The sequence below is a fragment of the Anopheles aquasalis genome, chromosome 3 (genome assembly GCF_943734665.1).
Source record: "Anopheles aquasalis chromosome 3, idAnoAquaMG_Q_19, whole genome shotgun sequence".
Lineage (NCBI taxonomy): Eukaryota > Metazoa > Arthropoda > Insecta > Diptera > Culicidae > Anopheles > Anopheles aquasalis.
Genome location: NC_064878.1, coordinates 17,416,596 through 17,436,826, shown reverse-complemented (window position 1 = coordinate 17,436,826; position 20,231 = coordinate 17,416,596). Strand labels below are relative to the sequence as shown.

The following is a 20,231-nucleotide window of genomic DNA, read 5'->3' as shown; positions in this document are numbered from 1 at the left end:
ATTTTGTTTTTTTTTAGTTTATAACCCACGACAACATATTCCAGGTGATTTATTTAGCAAAATCCTCGCACGAAGATTTCGATCGATAAAAACTATAAAACGGACGATCTGCCCTTGAAAAAAATGATCGTTTCACTGTCAAACCGGCAGCCAGAAAAGGAGGCAAAAGGGTGCGAAAAAGAGATGGCATCAAGCTTTGAAATCCGGTTGCCCAGGTAGACGATTTGTAACGGATTTCCCTTCAACGAACGCTGGGAAACAGACGCGCGGCAGCTTGTTCTTCGTTTTTCGTTCGGTAGAAAGTGGATTTACTCGCCGAAAAGTGAGCTTCTGGTAACACGTTCAACAGTACTGAATAAGTGGGATCGATTGAGTGATATTATATCGAAATACGCGTCCTTGCATTTGTGTTTTTTGTCCGACGCCGGGAGTGGTCCTGTGTGTGGTCATCGTTCGGAGTGCGGGCCCGAGTTTTTTTTGGGATACGCCATTTTCCGGGAAAAGAGGATTCCATTTGCCAGCAAAAATGGATAAAAGTGTGGCAAACAAAACGGTCGAAAATGGAGAGTAAGTACGGGGCATAGTTTAGGTTGTTAGGAAAGCGGCGTTTTGTGTTCTGGCGCTAATTCAATATATGCCCCGCCGCCCTCTTCACAGCCAACAGGTGCTGAGCAAGATGCAAGCCGTCTGCACAGAAAACTACTACCGTATGGAGCAACTGTGGTCGGCCATGTTCGACAGGCAGATCTGCGGGGATTATATGAACCGCTTGCCGGATCATATGATGGCCTTCTTCGACGAAGTATTTGATGAAAGCTACCAGCGCAAACGGCGCATCGAGGAGGAGATCATCAAGCTACGTAAGGAGGCGCACGATCTAAGGCGGCTGTTGAACGAGCAGCCGGATCCGATGCTTCATCTGGAGACGGAGGAGAACGAAAAGTTGCCGCTCCTTACGCTCCAAACGAAGCTGGACAATAATCTGGAGCAGATGCGTAGCATGCTGCGTGAACGGCTGGTCGTAATAGACGATTACGTGCTGGAGGCCGAAACGCTCTGTGAAGGTAGGTGAATCATTCGGTCCGGGATGGGACTGTCTGTGGTGGTAACAACCTACTATCTCTCTCTTTTTTTCACGGCAGAGCTTGGTGAGGAGCCCCGCTTGCTCCAGAAAGATCCACTGCCGGACAAACAAGAGCTGACGGCTTACCGGAACTACATCGATGGGCTGATCGCTGAAAAGCTGGAGCGTCTCGGGGAAATTACCACGCTGCGCCGAGAAATCAAAACATACATGTCGGATCTGGAAATACAGCCGCAGACGGAGCAGGAGCAGCACTTGCTGAACGCTCGCAATTTTCCGCCAACGAACCGGAACATGCAAGGTTTGCGGGAACTGCGTGACGATACGGCCAACCAGTACCGGGAGCTGCAACGGCTGATCGACGAAAAGCACGTTCAGTTGGCGCGCATGTGGGAGTACCTCGATGTAGATCCGGCCATTCGGCGAAAGTTTCAAAAGATCAAAAACTACACCCAAAGCAACTTTGATAAACTGTTCGGCGAGTACAACCGGTGCGAAACGTTGCGCCGCGAGAACATGAAGGCGATCGTTGAGCGAACGCGCACGGAAATAGCGGAGTGGTGGGACCGATGCCTCAAGTCGGAGGATGAGCGGGCCCGCTTTACAACCTTCCGCACGCACATCTACAACGAGGACACACTGACGTTGCACGAGATGGAGCTGGAGGATCTGAAAGAGTACTATCGTGTGAATGAGCACATTTTTAAGCTTATCGCCGAACGGCAGGAAATGTGGGACCGGATGCTGGCCCTCGAGAACAAATCGAACGATCCGAGCCGCTACAACAACCGTGGCGGTAAGCTGCTGGAGGAGGAGAAGGAGCGCCGTCGCATCGGTTGCAAGCTGCCGAAGGTTGAGCAGAAACTGCGCGAAGCTTGTCACGAGTACGAGACCAAAAATGGTCGTCCGTTTATGATTTACGGTCGCAGCTTGCAGGACACGATGCAAGAGCAGTGGCAGCGTCGCGAGGAAGCCAAACAGCAGATATCAAGTGCTCGCAAGAAGGCGAATGGCATCGTTGTCGGCACGCCCGGCAGAATCGGTGGAGCAGATACACTGATGCTTACCCGTACCGGGGGTGGTGGCTGTTCGACCACGATGTCGCTACTGTCGGCGAATCGATCGCGCATGATGGGTGGATCCTCACGAAAGGGACCGGTTACTCCGCTGGCATCGGCCAGCAAACAGCAGGGCACTGCCGGTTCGCTAATGAAACGAAAACTGGCCACCACGCCGACGAACATGATACACGCTAAGCGATCCCTGTTGCGCCAGCTTAACAGTCCGGCACTCAGTGCGACCAATCGTTCGAATTCAAAGACGCTAGTGCCTAAGACCGCAGGAGGGGCACCGGCTCGTAAGCTACCGGCAGTCAAGGTGTACGATACGAAGGTAGCCGGTTCCGTCGTGCAAAAGCGGGTAAGGGAAGAGGAAAGAAGGTTGCCATGAACGGCGTTGATAATTACTGCTTCGGTTGTTTCTTCTCAACAGCGATCACTTCGAAAATCGCAAGGTAAACGGCGAAGTGGGATCCACAGGCAACTACAACAGCCACCATCGGTGATCATTAGCTCAGCTGAAGGGACCATTCTACAGGATTCGGTTTGCTACGAGAACTTTGAGGTACGTGTTCGATGATCACGAAGATGTGATGGTATGAAATGAAATTGTATGCGATGCATAACACCTGGATTTTCTTCTGTTTCTCTCTGTGTTTGCAGAACTTTCTCGGAAATAATGCTCCCAATCGTTCATCAGTTGTAGCGGCGAACACGATGCATCGAAACAAGCATGCCAACGGTCTTCCCCCGGCGACGTACGATGATCTTGGTCTGGCGAACCTGAGCGAAGAGGAAGAGAATCAAGATCCTGTCGCTTCCTCGACCGCACATGGCGCTTCGATTACCCGCTCACAACGCCACGTGTTACAAAACTCGATCAGCTCCCGAACGCGCACTGCTTCCATGCGGCTCAAGGCGACACCCAACAACTGTCCCACAACATTCTAATAACTCGCCAATTCTGTCTAACCTGCCGATGCAATATGTTTGTGGTTCGTTCCGTGTTTAATTTATCAGCTTGCTCTCTAATTCGTTTTTAAACATGTGTCCCATGAATGCCGCGCGATAGCGCGGTGACTTCCAAGATCCCGGCACAGCTGGGCTATTTGCTTGATGAAGTAATGATTAGGCCTTCCATGCATCGTTGACTATACCCCTCGGTTGCATTTTGTTCCATCGGAGCTGACTTGGCGCAGCACCCTTTGATCGGAGCAGCATCATCGTATTATTGGAAGTTGGAGGCAATTTTGCAGAAGATGTTTGTTACACGGCAGCGATCTCATCCAGACAGACGGAACTTTCTCGGACATTTGCCCTCTCTGTGCGGTTATCGTTTGAATTTTATGATTTATCCTGATGGAGCATTCTCAATTTTACGTTTCGACCACAACTTTAGTGTTAGGCAACTGAGAAAAAACATGCAATAGTTTTAGGTTTTCCAAATTTCTTTTTAGGCTCTAGAGAGGCATCGTATAACGAGAAAATGATCGTATCGTTGCACCGAGAGGCCACATGTCCGAGAATTTGTTTAGGAAGTGTGCGTTGCGAGAGTAAACTGTATACATATTAATTTGATTAATGTAATATTGTTGGAATAAAAGCAGAAGATACTAACCTTCAGATGATTAGTTAGAATAATCTTCATTGATTAAATATCACCTATATAGAAATTGAAGATAGCAGGTAACGAATTATAGATAAATTCAATTGAAATTACTTTCGTCTATGACTAACTTTGGTAACTTGGAAAATGAGAATGCTCTCTACAAGTTGTGCGAAACTGTTTAACCGATTTATTTTATGCTTGTACGAACAAGGATAGTAGATGGCAATGGATCTTTGTCATAAATAAGTCTGAATAATCTAAGTTACCCGAGGCGTCTGAAGCGACAAAGTAATTGATTTTAACTAAATAGAATAACTAAATTTGGTAAAACTCCGCAATCTGCCCCCGGATGATTTGTTGTGTTTCTCTTTTCCACAGGACCATGAAACCAACAATCGAGCAGGTCGAAGACCGAGGAGCAGTTGGAGGGACCGCAACCCCCGCGCCGCTGCCGCCCTCGTCGCTTGCTGCTCTGTGCTGATATGTTGAAGAGGGTTTTGATTTTTGCACCACATCCGCGTTGGGCAGGCAAAATTAACGCGATCAACGCCTCAACATCACGCTACCGATAGCCAGCAACAGTAGCAGCAGCAAAAGCAGTGTGGTGATTACCTTTCGTCGAGCATATATTATTGCTGAATATCTTGGTTGGTGGTAATTACGAGCAAAAGTGAGATTGCGGATTGTCAATCGTTCTGCCGTTCCGTTCCGTGTTACTGGCCCAGTGAGTGGTGTATAGTGCGGTCCTAGTGTAGAAAACAAATCAAAAACGTTGAAAACACAACCCCGGCCACAGCAGAACCCCCCCAATGGTCAGCCTATTGCGGCGCAGGCAGAGCACCGTTTTTTGTGCTACACTCCCAAAGTGTTGCGAAGCGTTCCCAGTTCGAGAATCCCAGAGTTCACCGTCGCCGCCGTCGCTGCTGCCGTGATTGTGTGATCGATTATTGCGAGAAGGAGGCAGCAGGGGGAGGAGGAGGATGGCTGATGGATCGGAGTGACCAGCAGAAGCAGCTGAAAGTGGTTTATGCTTGGATGCCTCCAATCGGTTCGACGGCAGCGTCCACCAGCGGCGTTCACCCATCACGTCAGCTGGGAATCGAGCCACCCAGGGGAGGAAAGGGGGGGGGGCGGGTGGAGGTTGAGATGGCGTAACAAACAGGAACAGATACACCGTCGTAGCAGCCGCATCATGCGTGCTGCTGCTGTTCGTTGTGCAAATTCGTGTTGGATTTAGCAGAGTAGGCGACGACGAAATCGCCAGCGAGCCACAACAGGGTGGACTACCGGGCGGGCGAGTGGCCTGTCTAGAAGAAACCCTTCCTCTTTCGGTTGCGCCCCCATACGCGGCGCGTATTGTTGTTATGGGACCTCGTTGCGATTGCGACCTCCGTCATCATCGCCGCTGTCCTCCATCCTCCACCACAAAGCCATTATGCGGTAGTTGTTTATACTTCTGGCGAGATGTCGTAGCAGGGCACAGAGGGGTTATCGCGGAGTAGGCAGCCGGACGGCGAGTTGATAGCAAAAGAGAAAGGACCCCCGAGAGCACAAAGAAGACGAGAGCGAGAACCAACACGCACACATACACTGCCACGCGGAATATGTGTGCGTGAGGAGTGGATTCGAATTGTAAATTTATGAATCCTTTTTGCGCAAGGATTACGGGTGCATCGTCATGTTTTTCTCTTCTCAGCAGTCATCTTCATCTTGCTAGAAGAGATGTTGTAAACAGCAATCAAAGGAATAGATAGAATAGAACTGTTCCAAACATCTCCATCTAGCAGGCCAAACATTTTGTAGTGGCACTTTCGACTGTTATTAGCGGGCGACTACTGCGATCCCTTGAGCATCTAGTATACCGCACTCATGCAGATGCCTAGGCCTAGGAGAAGATTAGAATTAAAAATATAACAAAACGCAACGATAAGGGGAACCAAAATGGGAAACAGAACTCCGGAAACTACGGCGGAAATTCAGGAAGAGCAAAACACGCCACCGAAAAGTGAGCAAACTATGGTTTTGGCTCAGGAAGAGAGATAGAGAGAGAGAGAGAGAGAGAGAGAGAGAGAGAGAGAGAGAGAGCGTGGCCGCTCTTCGCGAGTGGATACATTTTCCTCACATTTTCCACCCCGTTTTGGGTTTTTCTTCCTTGAACGACCTCTTGCTTGTTCTCCTGAACCGTGTGTTCTCGACGTTATTGTGTTGCGTTGTTCTGTAAGTACCCGTTAATCCGTTTACCTCACTTATCGTCCGGTCCCGGTCCGGTGGCTAGTAGACGGTTTTCCACATACGTACACATCGCGACCGATTGCGACACATTTTCACCTGCAATCGATGGGTAGAGAACGGGTGATATTATTCACAAAAGTATCTCCTCTTTCGGGTCTTTGTGAGACCATTGCATCACTTAACCGTCACGGTGAAAATAGCGTGTTGGGAGATGTCCTGAAATATCGCTTCTCATCTGTTACAACGAGCTGCGAGCGCGGTGGAGTGCCACGGGAGGTGGTTCGAAGTAGGTCGACCGATGTCAAAATAGGTTTCTCGTACATCACACAATCTTCATGCCGCATCTCTCGCTCTCTGTCTCTCTGTCTCTGGTGGTTGTTCTCTTCCCGAGCGAATAAGGGTCCTCTCTTTTCTCACCTCATGATTATGGGGTATGAACCAAACAAAAAAAAAACAACAATCCTTGTGTGCTTCAGTCAAGATCATGCCTTTGAAGAAGTCCAATGCTGTAAGTCGAGGTGCATGTGTTCTGTACCGTCTGGTGTGTCCAGCGTCCGTGTCCTCGCGAGGGTCTCCACCGTGTCCTGCCAAACGATTTCCCGAGAAGACTCATCCAATTGAATACGAATTTTCTTTCCATTTCAGCCCCACACTGTAGAGTGCGTGATACGAGTGATAAAGTGCGATTAATGTTGTTGCGACGTTACGAAAGTGAGCAGACGAGGGCAGCAGACGAATAAAACACAAACACACCCGGGGCGAGTATGTGAACACAAAGGACACACCGAGCATCCTGATCCGATCCTGTTTGTTTGTTGTTGTTGTTTTTTTTTTGTCAAGAATTAAACAGCTCGAGCTCGTCGTTCGCCCATTTGCACCGTGGGCACACTCTAGGAGAGGATATAGTGAAGTGAAGTTTCCCAGCTCTCAGCTAAAGGGTGCTGTTTCCAATTCAGTTTCCGTCCCTCCACGCCATCTCCCCCCCGGAATGACGTGCAGTTGGTGAAAAGTGCGTTTTACCTATTTTCACGTCGTTCGTCTCAGCTGTGCGCGGTGGTGTTCCGATGTGGTGGTGTTTTGCGGTGCGACAGTTTTCCGACAGTTTTGCACTGAAACCAAGCTGCACAGGAAGATTAATCGCTGATCAAGGCAAAAGCCAGAAGGAAAATCGATCATACCGCTGTGCTCTGGTGGCGACCTCGTAGGGATGAAGGTTACGTCCTCGTTTGGCCCCACCGTCGTCGTTACATAAAGGTAGTGAGCAAAGCATACACCGCTCGTCGTCCTGCTGCCTTTGGAGTGAGCCTGTGAGTGAGCTACTGAGTGAGTGAGTGAGTGAGGTGTGAGCGTGAGTCGCTGTGAGCAAAATTAGTGAAGGTTGACCAAGGGGGAAGGAGGATTCCCACAAACGTGCTTGCGGGTCACGCCGGGTCCTGACGGTTCCTTTTCGGTGGAAGCCTGCATCGGGAACATTCGCCCACTGCCTACAATCGAAGTTCGAATTGTCATTCGTCCGCGGAGGAAGCAGTACTTAATCGTATCAACGCAACCGGATACCGGATTGCGAAGGATTCGGCCAGCAGAGCAGCTGTCTTTCCCAGGGCCGTAAACAGGAAAAAGCCGTCAAACTGGAGCGCCTGCCAGAATATCTGCGTGATACCGTGGACTGGTTTATGGGGTAAGTGCGTTTGTATGATTTTTCACGATTCCCAATGTTTTCAGGAATGTTTTAGGGTAAAAGACTGACAAACGGAGCTAGGGGCGACCATGTCCTGCCAGCACACACGGTGCTTTTGAATGGTCATGTACTGTACAGCATGCGGCAAAAGCAATCAATGTTCTTGATCAATATTAAGTACCAGGAAGCATCGAAAGCTGAGCAACATGGCTGGCATGCTTTGGGAGCGGGTAGTACGCTGTAGGGAGGGAATGATTTCCGATAGATGATGTTGTTGCACGACCTTGTGTCCTGAAAGCAGCAGGATTCGCTGCAGGAACTGTACTATTGACGATGCGGCGTACTGCTCAACCACCAAACTCCCCGTTGAGTGGTCAATTTCCTCAATCTATTTTTACATCGTACCGTTCATAAAACTAACCCGTGAGTGTTCCCGATGGAGCATAAGATGCATGTAGCAATGTGACAAGATGTTTAAAAGGCGACAAATAATGGTTGAATTATGTAGATATATTATTTTATAAAATATTAAAATATCATTGGAGTCATCATCATCATCGATGAATTTTATGCTGTTTTTTGTATAGAAAAACTCTAAAAATCAGAATAGATGCGATAGGAATTTTTCTTTATAAAAATAAAACAAAGTAGTCTAACAAGTTCGAAAGCAAATTTTATTAAAAATGGGATTATGCTACGTTTTTCCACCCTACCTTGAACAATCATTCGCTCCCACCATGGGTAAAAGCTCCGAGCATCGCATCGCCGGACCGCACGAGTATGAATAAGGCTTTGTAATCTACTCAAGCGAATGTTTCAAAACAAAGCTCGAAATATGTGCCCGGGCGTATGGCGGCTGCCATATCTAATTAGCACACTGCTGCGATGGTACCACAGGACCTTGAGCGATGATAAGAACATTCAAACAAACGCAGCCAAGAAGCAGTGACAGTTACAAGGTGACCCACGAGGGGTGGCAGCCACATACCGAATGGAAAATGCGGGCGCCTAGTGCCCTAGCGCGGCTACTTTAAAGCCAGTAGCAACCGTTCACCCTATTGTAGAAGGGCGAACCGTTGGTTCCAGCCAATAGGACAGCAAAACTAGCACCTGCAATCGACGTAGGTATAATTGGCACGTATACAATGTAGGCCAAAAAGGAGGATACTCACTTAACAATAACCAACTAACTAGCAACTAAGTAAGTCTAATGCACACTTCTTGCAGCTTTATGACGGTTAATTTACTGCTTAAATGAAGAAGCAGACACCAACTTATTTCTCCGGGATTGCAATCGACGAGCATGCTTTTCACATGCTTCTGAAAGATCTCCTAGAGGCCTAGAAGGATAGAAAGCCTATGAAAACCAGACGAACTCATGGCATACCCAGCTCATTTGAAGTCGATAGAGTTTCATGCACTTTTCTTTGATTCATCAAACTCTACTGTTCCCTAATTGCTGCTTTACAACCTATGAAAAGGAACAGAAAGAGATAAAACAAGGTTAATTTATAATTTTGCGGGATTGAAAAACACGAGTCTATATATAGATACCCTCCCTCAAAAGATAATCGATAAAGGGGAAAAATGCTACAATTATCTCGGTGCTCCAGAGTGAATTCGTTCCTTGGCAGCCACAGCTGAATTTCGGGTTCCTATTTTGCGCCTCCATTTTTAGCTCTACTGTTGAACGGCACTAAGGGAAAGAAAAAAAATTTATCAAGCAAGAATTTTAATGTTGGCTTTTCCAGCAAATTCGCAGCACCTCAACTATTCTTGTTCCATAAAATGTAGGCTTATCCGATGAAACAACAGAACTGAACACTCGATGAAGCGATCAAATTCCGCACAAATTCCTCACAGAATCGATGTCTACTTTGTTGCCTAAAGGTTACATTCATTCTCTATTCACCTTCTAGATCCAACCATTAGCTTGTCCGCGTCCACTGTCCAAATGCAATCGAAGCGTGCGGCGTACCACGATTTGCCGGCTCTCGCCACTCACAATTCCACCGCGCGATTCGCGATTATTTCCGGCGTTGCGTGCACACAGAACGGAAATGTTTATCATAAATTGGAATACAAGTTCTCTCCGCCTGTGTATCCGCGTGGAAATGCGCTAATTGAATCGGCAATCCCCGTAGGATTACTATTGACCACCGTGCTCTCTCCATCAGATGATTGGTTCTGATGATGATGATGCTCCTTCTGCTACTGGATTCCCCTCCACCGGCTTTGTATTGAGCAGATGGGGTTTTCCACACGTGCACTGTGCTCTGGAGCTAGTGTTCCGCTTTCCTTCTCCAGCTTCAGGCGTGTATTTGTGGTGCACCGTGTGTACCGCGTGGATTTTCGGTATCACAATGATGATGAAGATGAGCCACCTCTTCGCTCCGATGCGTCGCATACAAACACACACATGATGATGATGATGATATGTGCCCCCCCCCCCCCCCCCCTGGTATAAAAGCCAAAATCTCCTCCTCCTCCGGCTCGTGGGTATTGCTCGAGAAACGGTAATAAGAGCGGAAACGTGTGCCGTGGCTGGTGGAGAGAGAAACTCGTGTGGAGCTTTCGCGTTAGCTGCTGGCGGCCACACGCATTGGTGGTCGCGGCCACACACTACCACCCACAACCGTGCTTTCGCGAAGCTAAGGTGTGCAATGTGGCCACGAAGCGCGCGCGCGCGCGCCTGTACTTACTACAACCGCACGCATCTCTAGCTCGCTCCTCCCGTCCACCAGCAGCAGCATAGTGTTCAGCCAGTAGGCACAGCTCTTAAGCCCCGTCAGTCAGTCCAACATCGCGGGTCGTCGCGGGTGTTTGTTGAAGGGAAGTTAGTTGGCGCGATCTGGGTGACGTTTGGAGTGATCGAGTGATCATCGAGAGAGAGAGAGAGAGTGATACTCTGGTGGTAGAAGGTCCTTGGATGCGTTCGACCTTCCAATAGAGATGCATGACCGACCAGTCTGCGAATGATCGCGCGCGCTAGGTGCATTCTGTTAGCACATCGCCGCCGCAAGGTGGTTGCTCCACATTCTAGGGTGTTATCTTCGCCACCCAAGTGATAAAAAAGTACCACACACGCCACCGTGGGTTGGTATCATCGTCATCGACCACCACCACCACCATCACCACGACGACAACGGTGCGCTGTGCTTGCCTCATCGTACCGCGCGCGCTCGGTCTGTTCAAACAGTGTCCGTCGCTGAATTGTCAGTCAATTTTCACCCTCCAGTCTGTGTAAAGGGTTTCGGTGTGCTGCTCGGTCGCTCCACCCCCGCCATTCACTGGGCGCTACTGGTCTGTATGTGTGTACGATTCCGTACGTGTGCCCCCTGAAGTGAAGATACCTCGGTCGTTGTAGATCGCGCGCATCGCAGCCACAACAGCGAGCAGCGTGGCGTAGGCACTACAGCGCAAGATAACAACATAACGTGTGTTCCGTCCGTGGTTGCGATCGATCGATTTCTTGTTTTTCGTTTTGGGAAAACTCCCATTTCCGTGTGTGGGTTGTGACCCCGTTTGGGGTGGTGAGCATATGCGAGGGTGAGATAGTGCCCTTTTTCTTTTTTGGTGGAAACCACATTGGAAACGATAAGCAAGTGCCGCACGCACAGGCCAGAAGGTGAGAAGGTGATGTGAGTGAGTGATCCTGCGAAGATCTAGGCGTACGGTGGTTCGGGATCTTCCGTAGATCCGTAGAAGCGGCCTTCCCATGCACCACGCGGGTATTGGTAGTGGTAGCAGCAGTGGCAGTAGTAGCGGTGGTACCAGCGGTTTCACCAAAATGTGGACCACGGCCGTACTGAACGCGATCACGAGCCGTGCGACGAGCGCCTCGAAGAACCTCTCGGTGCGCTACTCGACGATACCGAGCAACGATGGAGCAACGTCCACGGCTTCGTCTAGTAATCTGAGCAAGATTATGGGCGGTTCCGGTATCATTCTGCCGCTGGATGTTGAGGAAACGGTCACATGTTTTTGCAGGTTAGTTGGCGATTGGGCGATCGTGAGTCTAGTTGCCTGGAATTCATAGGGATGAAGAATATTTTGTGAATACTGATAGCGTGTTAGAGAGGCAACAGAGATGCGTGAGGACCATGTAGGTCCTGTGGGAATTCTAAAAGTCTGGAACATTAAAGTTGACTCCTTCAAGCAGAAGTAGTGTACTGGAGCCAAAAACCTCGATATTGTGGCAATTTCAATCCTTAATGTTCCATCACATCACAATAATCTCTATGCATTCATGTTTAGTAATTAGCCATGAAAGATCGTTATATGGACGTAGGAATTACCTTGAGCCATAAGGTAGTAGACGTACATTTAGAAAGCGTGAAACGCTGCAATGATTATAACTATGTTTTATCCGGTTTTTATCTGGTCCAATGAAATGAAGAGTTCTAGAAGTACTAGGTGTTTGCGTTGAAATTCGCCGGTTTTTTTTTACCAAATTTTATCAGTTATTTCTCAATAAATCTTAACAATCTGCTCATCAAACATATTGCCCATCGCTAGCCATTACTTTTTGCCATATTTTGAGCAATTTTCGAATGCCATGTCGAAAGAACCGCTCATCTATTGAAGCATTTTAGGCCCCTTGTGCCTTTTTTTCGATGCTTTCATAAAGAAAGAGGTGCTGTGCTTACAAACAATTTCGTTTCAATTTCAAATTCAAACAGTTATCCCATTTAACGACAAAATCTCCGCTTCTAAACCTTTGAAGCCAGCTTTCACTTTTTTTTTGTATCGTAACATGTTCAACATAAGCTCATTAAACACGGTAATTTTCAGCAGCCATTTTCTTGAAATAAAAAAAGGGTTTTTAAAACTCCCCGTATCACGGACTTTTCAGGCACCACACTTCAACTGGAGAAAAAACTATATTGTAGTTAATATTGTGAGCAGTAACTTATTGCGTTTTAAAGGTATTTAGTTATTCTTTAAAACGACATAACAAATGAGGATGTAACCCTTTCGCAAATAAATTGCCGCCATGTATTAGCGAATTCCGCGTATTTCAACGCAAACATCTGATAATTATCCTACTCAACTCAAAGTGCCTATTGGAAGCATTGCAATTGGATTAAAATGTCGGTCGGATTTCAGTTCTCAATGCTCAATCGCTTACAGTAATGCCTTATTCAAAACTGACTACTGTTAATGTAATTTTCCCCTTTTAGTTAGAGAACTAAAATGCTTCATAAACTGCTGTAGCACTTCAATTCTTGTTGGATAGAATATCGTGGCCTTCCTCTGCGATAAGGCTTTAAATAGTGCCCTGTTTACACAATGTCGACATCCGAGAAATAATTTTAATTATGCACAACCGTCATGCGAATGTAACCACTCACAGTATTCCGCGTAAATTCCGGCATGCAATATGCATCCGCTTTCAGTGTGCACACATTTCGGTCATGTTGAAACCGAATGCACCGAAAAATTCAATTAGCGGATCAACCCCACATCATCCCCACGCCGGAGGGTATAGGCTATAGGAAACGAATGAAACAACCGGACAGATCCGGTCATTCATCGCAAAAAAATACTCATACCCCGGTGCCTGTCGCAAACCATTATCGATGCGAGGTGATAGTTGCTGGCGGTGATGATAAACTGGAGCGTTAGTGCGATGGACACGCGGAAGCAGGTGATCCTTTGGCTCATGTTTCCGTGCTCAAAAAAAATATCCCACAACAAAACACAAAAAGAAAGAACTGTGAAACCCGGGAAAACAAGCAAGCGTGTGCCATTTTGTGCAACTGCGCGGGCACCTTTGCTCACTTCTCTACCTGAAAAAGCCCCCGGTTGACACTAGGAGGAGGTGGTCGGTTGATTGATCGACCCTGGTGGTCTACTACGAAAAGGGTGCGCACACAATAATGGCGCGGGGGTTGCGGGTGAGTCATTTTTCCTGGTTGACCACATCCCGTTGCCGTTGCTGCTGGTGATGGCGATAATGAAATTTGATTAGCTGCTGTATTGCCATTGGGTTGGGGTTACTGTTAAGGATGGTGAAAAGAGAGGGAGGTTTGGCAAGCAGAAAAAAAAAATAATCGAAAGTGGAAGGTGGCAGTGATTGTGGTAGAAAAATGTGTGCCACGTACTGATGACAGTGCGGTGGTGCGGTAAGTGGTTTGTGGCCTCACCATTATGCTTCCTGCTGCTGCTGCTGTTGCTGCTGGTGTGTAATCATCACAATTTAAAATGGAGGTTTTCTTTTCCAGCAGCGCGTTTGTAACCAGCTGAGGCACATCAGCATTTTGTACCATCCAAGAGGGCGGGGGAGGACCGTTTGTCATTTGTCGCTCCACCAATTACATGCTCAGTTGAGAGGAGACATACAGCCGATTCAGCAAGGACGCAATCATTTCTAAATGTCATAGTGAAAATATCATAGCACCCATTGAATCGAATGTGTCGCCATCCTGGTCCAACGCTAACTGATATTTCGAAACAAAAGACCACAGTCGGACTTGCTGTCCCTGTCCTGGCTGTGTAGCGCTGGCTGTTTGGCTTCCATTCCAAACATGTGTTTTACACTTATGTCCCTAATTGATTTAGCAGCAATGAAAATGTGGCAGGAGCACGAGAAGTACGCGAAGTTGGCGAATATCGGTGGATCGGTGGCCACTGGATGGCTTCTCTCTCGCTATTTTGTGCGTGCGCGGACCACCACGCTTCACGTGACCACCGTGTAGCGGATGCGGCTTTTCACCTTGCCTTGTTGCAACAGAAGCTGCTGCTGCCAATTTCGGTTTTGGAAGGTTTCTCTCTCTCTCTGTAGCAGCCAGTCCTTTGCCGTTTGTGAAAGACGAAAGGCGAGGTGCCCTTGTTGTAACAGGTTACGGGATTAATTTTCTTCATTTTCTCCAACTCTTTGTAGCAGCGCAGACTGCTCGGATGGATGATGTGCGCGTAAAACACAAGCAAGGGAACGGAGGACAAATGAAGGCCTAGGCACCAGTTCGCAGAGGACGACGCAGCTCTATCTTCTAAACGCCAGCGGGCGAAAAATGGTAGCATAAGTCCCGCGCTCTGCTTTGCACTGGCCGAAAGGGAAGGGCTTCCGTCCGCCTAATTGACTCGTTATCCTTTTTTTCCTTCCCTCTCCACTCCTCTCTCAGCGTACGGTTGCTATGTTGCGTTGCCAAGGCGGAGGTTGCTGCGTGCTTTGTGTTTTTGGAGGAAATTGACTTAACTCTCGCTGAACGCGCAGTCCCGTGCACTGTAAAGCCCTTTTTTTGTGGGGCTGACTGCTCACTTACCTAACAAGAAGGGACACCGCCGAGCCGTGGTGTGTGAACGTAACTTCCGTTTTTTTTGTTTCTTCGTTTGAGCGAAATGAGTCCTCTCTGATAACTCGGGGACCTCCAACCGGGTACAACGTATTTCGTATGGAAATAAAATCATCTTCTCCGTGTGCTAGATTGTTGTGGGCCAGAGAGAGAGAGAGAGACGAATCACGATAATGGGTTCGCACTCGACCGCGTAAGGCCTGGCGAGTGTGAAAAACTTTCCCCATTCCCCTGAAACTAACTGTAACAGCCGTTGTGGACCCGTTTTTTTTTTGGTTGGGTGGAGAGAGATACAGGAGAGGGAGTAATGTTTTGCGCGGGTGGTAAGTGGGTTTTTCTCCCCTCCCCCCTTCCCTCTCCTACACCTGCTTAACGCGAGATGGATGCAGCTAGCGGAGGGTCCGTATCTGGGCTGAACGTTTAATGGCCGATCCGGTCCGAGGCCAAAAAATGTTGGCGAAGCTCGAGGCATCCGTGATCATCTCTTCTGAGATGGATGGACAGTGAGGAGGAGCTACGCATCGCGCGCGCACGCCGTTCGGTTCGGTTATCAGCCAGTAACCGCTACTGCGCCTCGTCTGTTTGTCAGTCTTACCACCCACCAGCGAATGCCGCCGGATGGGGTGTAAAAGAAGTAATAAATCATTCGCTAACAGCTGTTACTAGTGCTCAGCGTTCACTGGAATCGCGCCGGTCGGCATCGTACACAGTTGGCTTCCTTGGCGTTGTTGTTGTTGTTGGTCCATGTCAATAGTGATAGTGAATGTTTATCAGGATTGAGTCATTGGTCGCACTACCGGGGTGGGTTCCCTCATTCTTTTTTTATGTTTCGTTCTTGTACACTCTGTTAATTAGTCATGTTTGATAATGTTTTTGATTCATTATTACTATTTTTACTCATTTGTTATTTTTTTTAAATTATGTTTGGTTTTTTATTTATCAAGTATTTCACAAGTGTTTATCAAGCATTTTACTTGGGTTTCCCTTTTTCTAATTTTTATTATTATCTTTCAATATTCGAGATGTTTCATATGGGAGACTATTTTGTTAACCTTTTTTTCTAAAATATTGATCCTGTTACCTGCTAATTCCTTAATTCTACTATCAGCATTCGCCAGTTTACTGCTATCTGTTCGAAAAGTTCGTCGAGCTGTCATTCAAGCGTCCCGCACCGTGACAACTGTCTAGTGTGTCTGTGACCCTTGAATAATGGATCCACCGATGTGTCACGCGTGATGACGGAACACTGAAACCTTCCAAGTACTGCCAGGCATACAGCCGATGTCTCAATCGATCGCCGGAATACGGCGTACTGCTTTGGAAATTTGGTCCTTTTTCCACCAAATTTTCCACTCCATCGAACAGAACAGAGTTCTAATTGGGTTGTACAATAAATATACCTCTTTCCTTTCGCCTCTTGGAATTACTTGCGAAATGATGCTATGCCAGTCGTCTTCGTGGCGGACGCACACGTGCACTGTCAGCGTCTGGCAGAAAAGAGGGATGAGTTGGGTCTCGGTTCGGTAAAGAAGGCAAAACAACACAATCGATAGTGATAAACAATCGAAGAAAAAAGTTATTTATTTATCACTTTTCACAGCCACATGAGCGGCTCTATCTATTCCCCTTTTTTGTTTTGCAGTTTTCCCGATAAAATCATAAACAAATCTATCTAACGGCACAACAAGTATGAAGTCATTTGGCCACTGGCCCACTGGGGGATCATGATGCTATATTCTGCGTAAACTTATACTTTTGCATCACCATCTCTGGTCTCTGGTTGCCGACAAAGCGAAAAGCGAAAATGAACGTCAGAAAGGCAGAAAGAAAAGGGAAAAGCGTCGGCTGACAACAGCTGTGTGAATTAAGACATCCATCGCTCGGTGGTAAGATCTTGCGGTTGTTTGTTTGGGAAATGGAATACAGATGGAAATGCAAGTCTACATTTTTTATGGGGATTTTCTTTTAGTTTTTAAGGAACTTATTCAATGATATTATTCATCACCAAATGAATGTTGGGTAAAAAACCAATATTTGCATGCATTTCAGGCGTTGAATATTTTAATTATCTAGGAGAGGAAGACGGTAGAAAGGATCTATTTGGCCCGTAATAAATCCTTCTCCTTCTCTCTTATCCTCTTCAAGATTTAATGAGTTATTTAGCCAATTAAATTTCTATGACAAACCCTTGAAAATATGCAAGATATTGTTTTTTTTTTACCGAATGCTGTACTCGCTGAAGGAATAGAACTACGTTCGTCACTTCGCCATTATCTGCATTACCACATGATATCATCCGCGCCACAGTCGCCGTGTGTCGTGGAATCGATTCCCTTTCCTGGATGCTCGCAGATTACATTACGCTGCGCAGCATAGACGATGGAGTCATCATCATTGGAGCAGTTGGGAGAAGAAGATGCTATAGTGGGCAGTGGCGTCATCGTGCCAAACTCCCTTGTAAATGCTTTGATCTAAAACAGATGGAAATTCGGAAACTTCTTTCCAAATTCGCCCATCTCGCGGTGATGTAACACTACTTTCTAGTTGGTTTTATACACGGTTCTGTAGGATTAAGAGGCGATGTTGTGTTTCTGGATATTAGTACTATAAGTATTCCTCAACTAATCTCTAATTTATCTCGACACTTCTCCGCCATGCCATCTATATTCCAAGATTGTGAACTATCCTATCTATGTCATTAATTTAACTTGTTCTGATAAGCATTTGATGACTATTGATGAACAATAAAACGATTTCGAGTACAGTAACGTGCAGATTGTGTGACTTCTAGTTCTGTTTCCCCCGAACTAACAGCTGTCAACTGATCATTATCCACCCGCCCAACCCATCACATTAATATTCCATTAGCCACAGTCCAGAAAACCCATCCCGCCCAATGCCCAGCCCGTTGGGCCAATTTTGCATTTCAATTCGAAACGGATGTTCGCGTGAAAGCAAAATCATCAGTGGGAAAAACAATCATCAAAAAGTTGTTGGAACCTGAAACAGTGCTCCTAGTGCACTGCTGCGTTGTCACCGCAACGAAGTGCCGACACCTACCGGTTCAAATTGCAGTCCAACAGCAGTGGCGCCTACATGGTTTAATTAAACCGTGCGCGACGTTTTTGGTGACGATGTGTGATAGTTTTGTTTGCCAGTTTTTTTCATGATAAACAACCCATAAAAACGTAACGCTCAGTTATTAGCCGCGGGACGCCGCTAAATGGATACACGATTGCGAGGCCGGATATTGTAAAATTTAATTAAAAAAAACCGCGACCCCCCTATAAAAGGATATCGTTTTACAACCTCCAGCACGGCTCGGAGCGGATTGGACAGTGCCAGGTATCTCACTTTTAGCAACCGTTGCTCCTGACTACCAAGAGCTTGGTCGCCGTTGCTGCTGCTACTAATGGTCGCTGCGAGTGAATTCGGAATGGAATGTTTGACGTTGATGGCACTATTCCTATGTCCTGGCCAACGGCGACGACGACTGCTGGTGCGTCCCGGTGGTGGTAATGGTGTGGCAGGGAAATGCATTCGCTGTGGATCGCGTTTTCCACCATCATCGTCGGTCGTCTTCGCCGACGTAGTTAAAATTAGATACTTCTTTCCGTATGTTTCGTTGGCGCCCGACCATTTAGTGCCGAGGAGCAGCAGCAGCAGCAGCAGCAGCAGCAGAAACGCCATCCAAGAAAAAGGAAGGAAGGAAGGCAGGAAGGAGGTCGACGAAATATGGACGACACTAAAAATAAAGTCGCTATCACGGAATGTTATTCCATTTTGTTTTGCGTCGTTGTTTTTTTTTCTCCTCTTTCGTTGTTGTCGCATTCTTCCGAGCGAATCCTACACCCTACACCGGGGAGCGGTCGGTGTGTCCGGTTGCGTGGATGCTGATGGAAGCTGTTTGCGAAAAGAAAAACAATGTTGGGAAAATGTTCCTGGGGGGGTTTTTCGCCGCTGTTCACTGCGATGTGCTTGGAATGAAGAGAGTAGCTATCTCTTGTTTCTGGAAGCTATTTTCGGTTGCAATCGTTCTGTTCTTTGAATGCTGCTCTAGTCCACGACGAGCTAACTATTCCTGCGAGTTGTTCTAACTGAAAACAGCGGAAGTAAGGTCAGTTAGGCACGTCAGTTAAAGATACGGTTTATTGGGTGGTATTATAATTAAAAAAACGGTCCAACATTTAATGATTACACTTCGCTTACATCACCTTAAACGATTTATCTTCTCCCTCATGATACCATCCATCTGGAGCGGAATTTAACGGACCGAAAAGATCCCGCGCCGCTGGATCTGCGGTAAATTACTGGTGAGCTTCGTTTTTTGCCGGGTTTAGCCGGGAAATGGACTCGTTAAAAAGTCATAAAAATGAGTATCCCATCGTTTAGATGATGTCCTAGGCGAGGTGGGCCAAGTCCTTGGTGTAGTGCATGGTGATCCTTTTTGCACACACGGGAAGTGCATCACGAGCAGCGCGCCATTGTTGCGGCACAATTTAATGGCACATTGCGGAAATGAAGGTCGTGATTCCTGTGATCCGTTGTGGGCCATTAATCTGTTATCTGTTTAATTTAGTGCCGAAGGTCTCGGTTCTCCAGATGGATGATGCTGGCAATGAGGATTTCCCGGTTTATGGTATTTGGCTAGGACACTAACAAAACAGCCCATGAGAGTTTCATCACAAAAAAGGAAATAGTTGATAAAAGTTAATAGTCATTAACATACTGAATGTTGCAATTCTGTTTGGATAGTTATTGTTGTCGAAATACCGGGAGCTGCCTTGAACTAGCACTCCCCCGAGATGCAGAACACTCCCAACGTCGATCGAAGCGATTAATCGGCTTTCAGGGAGAAGGTCAATCTACATAGTAGCCATTGCTCCAACCAGCAGCCAACCATCAACAGCAGCACCATCACTTACTTGGATGGACGCCTTTCAGAGACGCGGAGTACGAAAGGCAACCTCCTGGGCCTTCTTCGATCGCAAAAGGTCACTCACATTTCGACCTGGCGCTCCGTCCTTGGTCTCCAATCGGTCCGCTCGGTCGTAGGGAAATTAATGTAACGCCCTTGGCTATGCGTAACAACAACAACAACAACAACAACAATAACAGGCTCCCCTACAGGCGCCCTATCGTCGCACCAGTGTGTAGCATTAGTGTAAATGTGTAATTTGCTTTGCGTGGGCGAGGATCCGGAGGAGGAGGAGGAGAAGTGGCGCTAGTTCTCCGTCACGGGGCGCCATAATAAGATTAATTGTCGATTGAA

At 47.2% G+C, this 20,231-nt stretch overlaps 2 protein-coding genes across 6 annotated transcripts in view; both read left to right on the top strand.

Moving 5' to 3' along the window:
- Positions 1-261: 261 nt before the first annotated feature.
- On the top strand, positions 262-3,765 carry LOC126577963 (protein regulator of cytokinesis 1-like). Its single transcript, XM_050240055.1, has 5 exons — positions 262-567; positions 658-1,064; positions 1,143-2,503; positions 2,576-2,707; positions 2,806-3,765. The coding sequence occupies exons 1-5, from the start codon at positions 527-529 to the stop codon at positions 3,091-3,093; spliced, it is 2,229 nt and encodes a 742-aa protein (XP_050096012.1). The 5' UTR covers positions 262-526; the 3' UTR covers positions 3,094-3,765.
- A 459-nt stretch (positions 3,766-4,224) lies between these two features.
- The window catches only part of LOC126577968 (MOB kinase activator-like 2), a 92,203-nt gene continuing 76,196 nt past the window's right edge, over positions 4,225-20,231 (top strand). The window contains exons 1-3 of one of the 5 annotated variants that reach the window (XM_050240068.1): positions 4,225-4,398; positions 6,629-6,745; positions 6,824-7,661. In XM_050240068.1, coding sequence (XP_050096025.1) covers positions 7,657-7,661 — 5 coding nt within the window. In that variant the 5' untranslated portion in view covers positions 4,225-4,398; positions 6,629-6,745; positions 6,824-7,656. Of the gene's footprint in view, positions 4,399-6,471; positions 6,492-6,628; positions 6,746-6,823; positions 7,662-10,910; positions 11,652-20,231 lie in introns of those variants that run through there. The other 4 variants (XM_050240070.1, XM_050240069.1, XM_050240072.1 and 1 more) reach the window with 4 other exon arrangements.

Bases quoted from the DNA above. Each gene is read 5' to 3' on its own strand.
- LOC126577963 (XM_050240055.1), top strand. From the start codon at position 527: ATGGATAAAAGTGTGGCAAACAAAACGGTCGAAAATGGAGA. The intron at 1,065-1,142 runs GTAGGTGAATCA...TTTTCACGGCAG, and splicing joins GGCCGAAACGCTCTGTGAAG to AGCTTGGTGAGGAGCCCCGC. The intron at 2,708-2,805 runs GTACGTGTTCGA...CTGTGTTTGCAG, and splicing joins TTTGCTACGAGAACTTTGAG to AACTTTCTCGGAAATAATGC.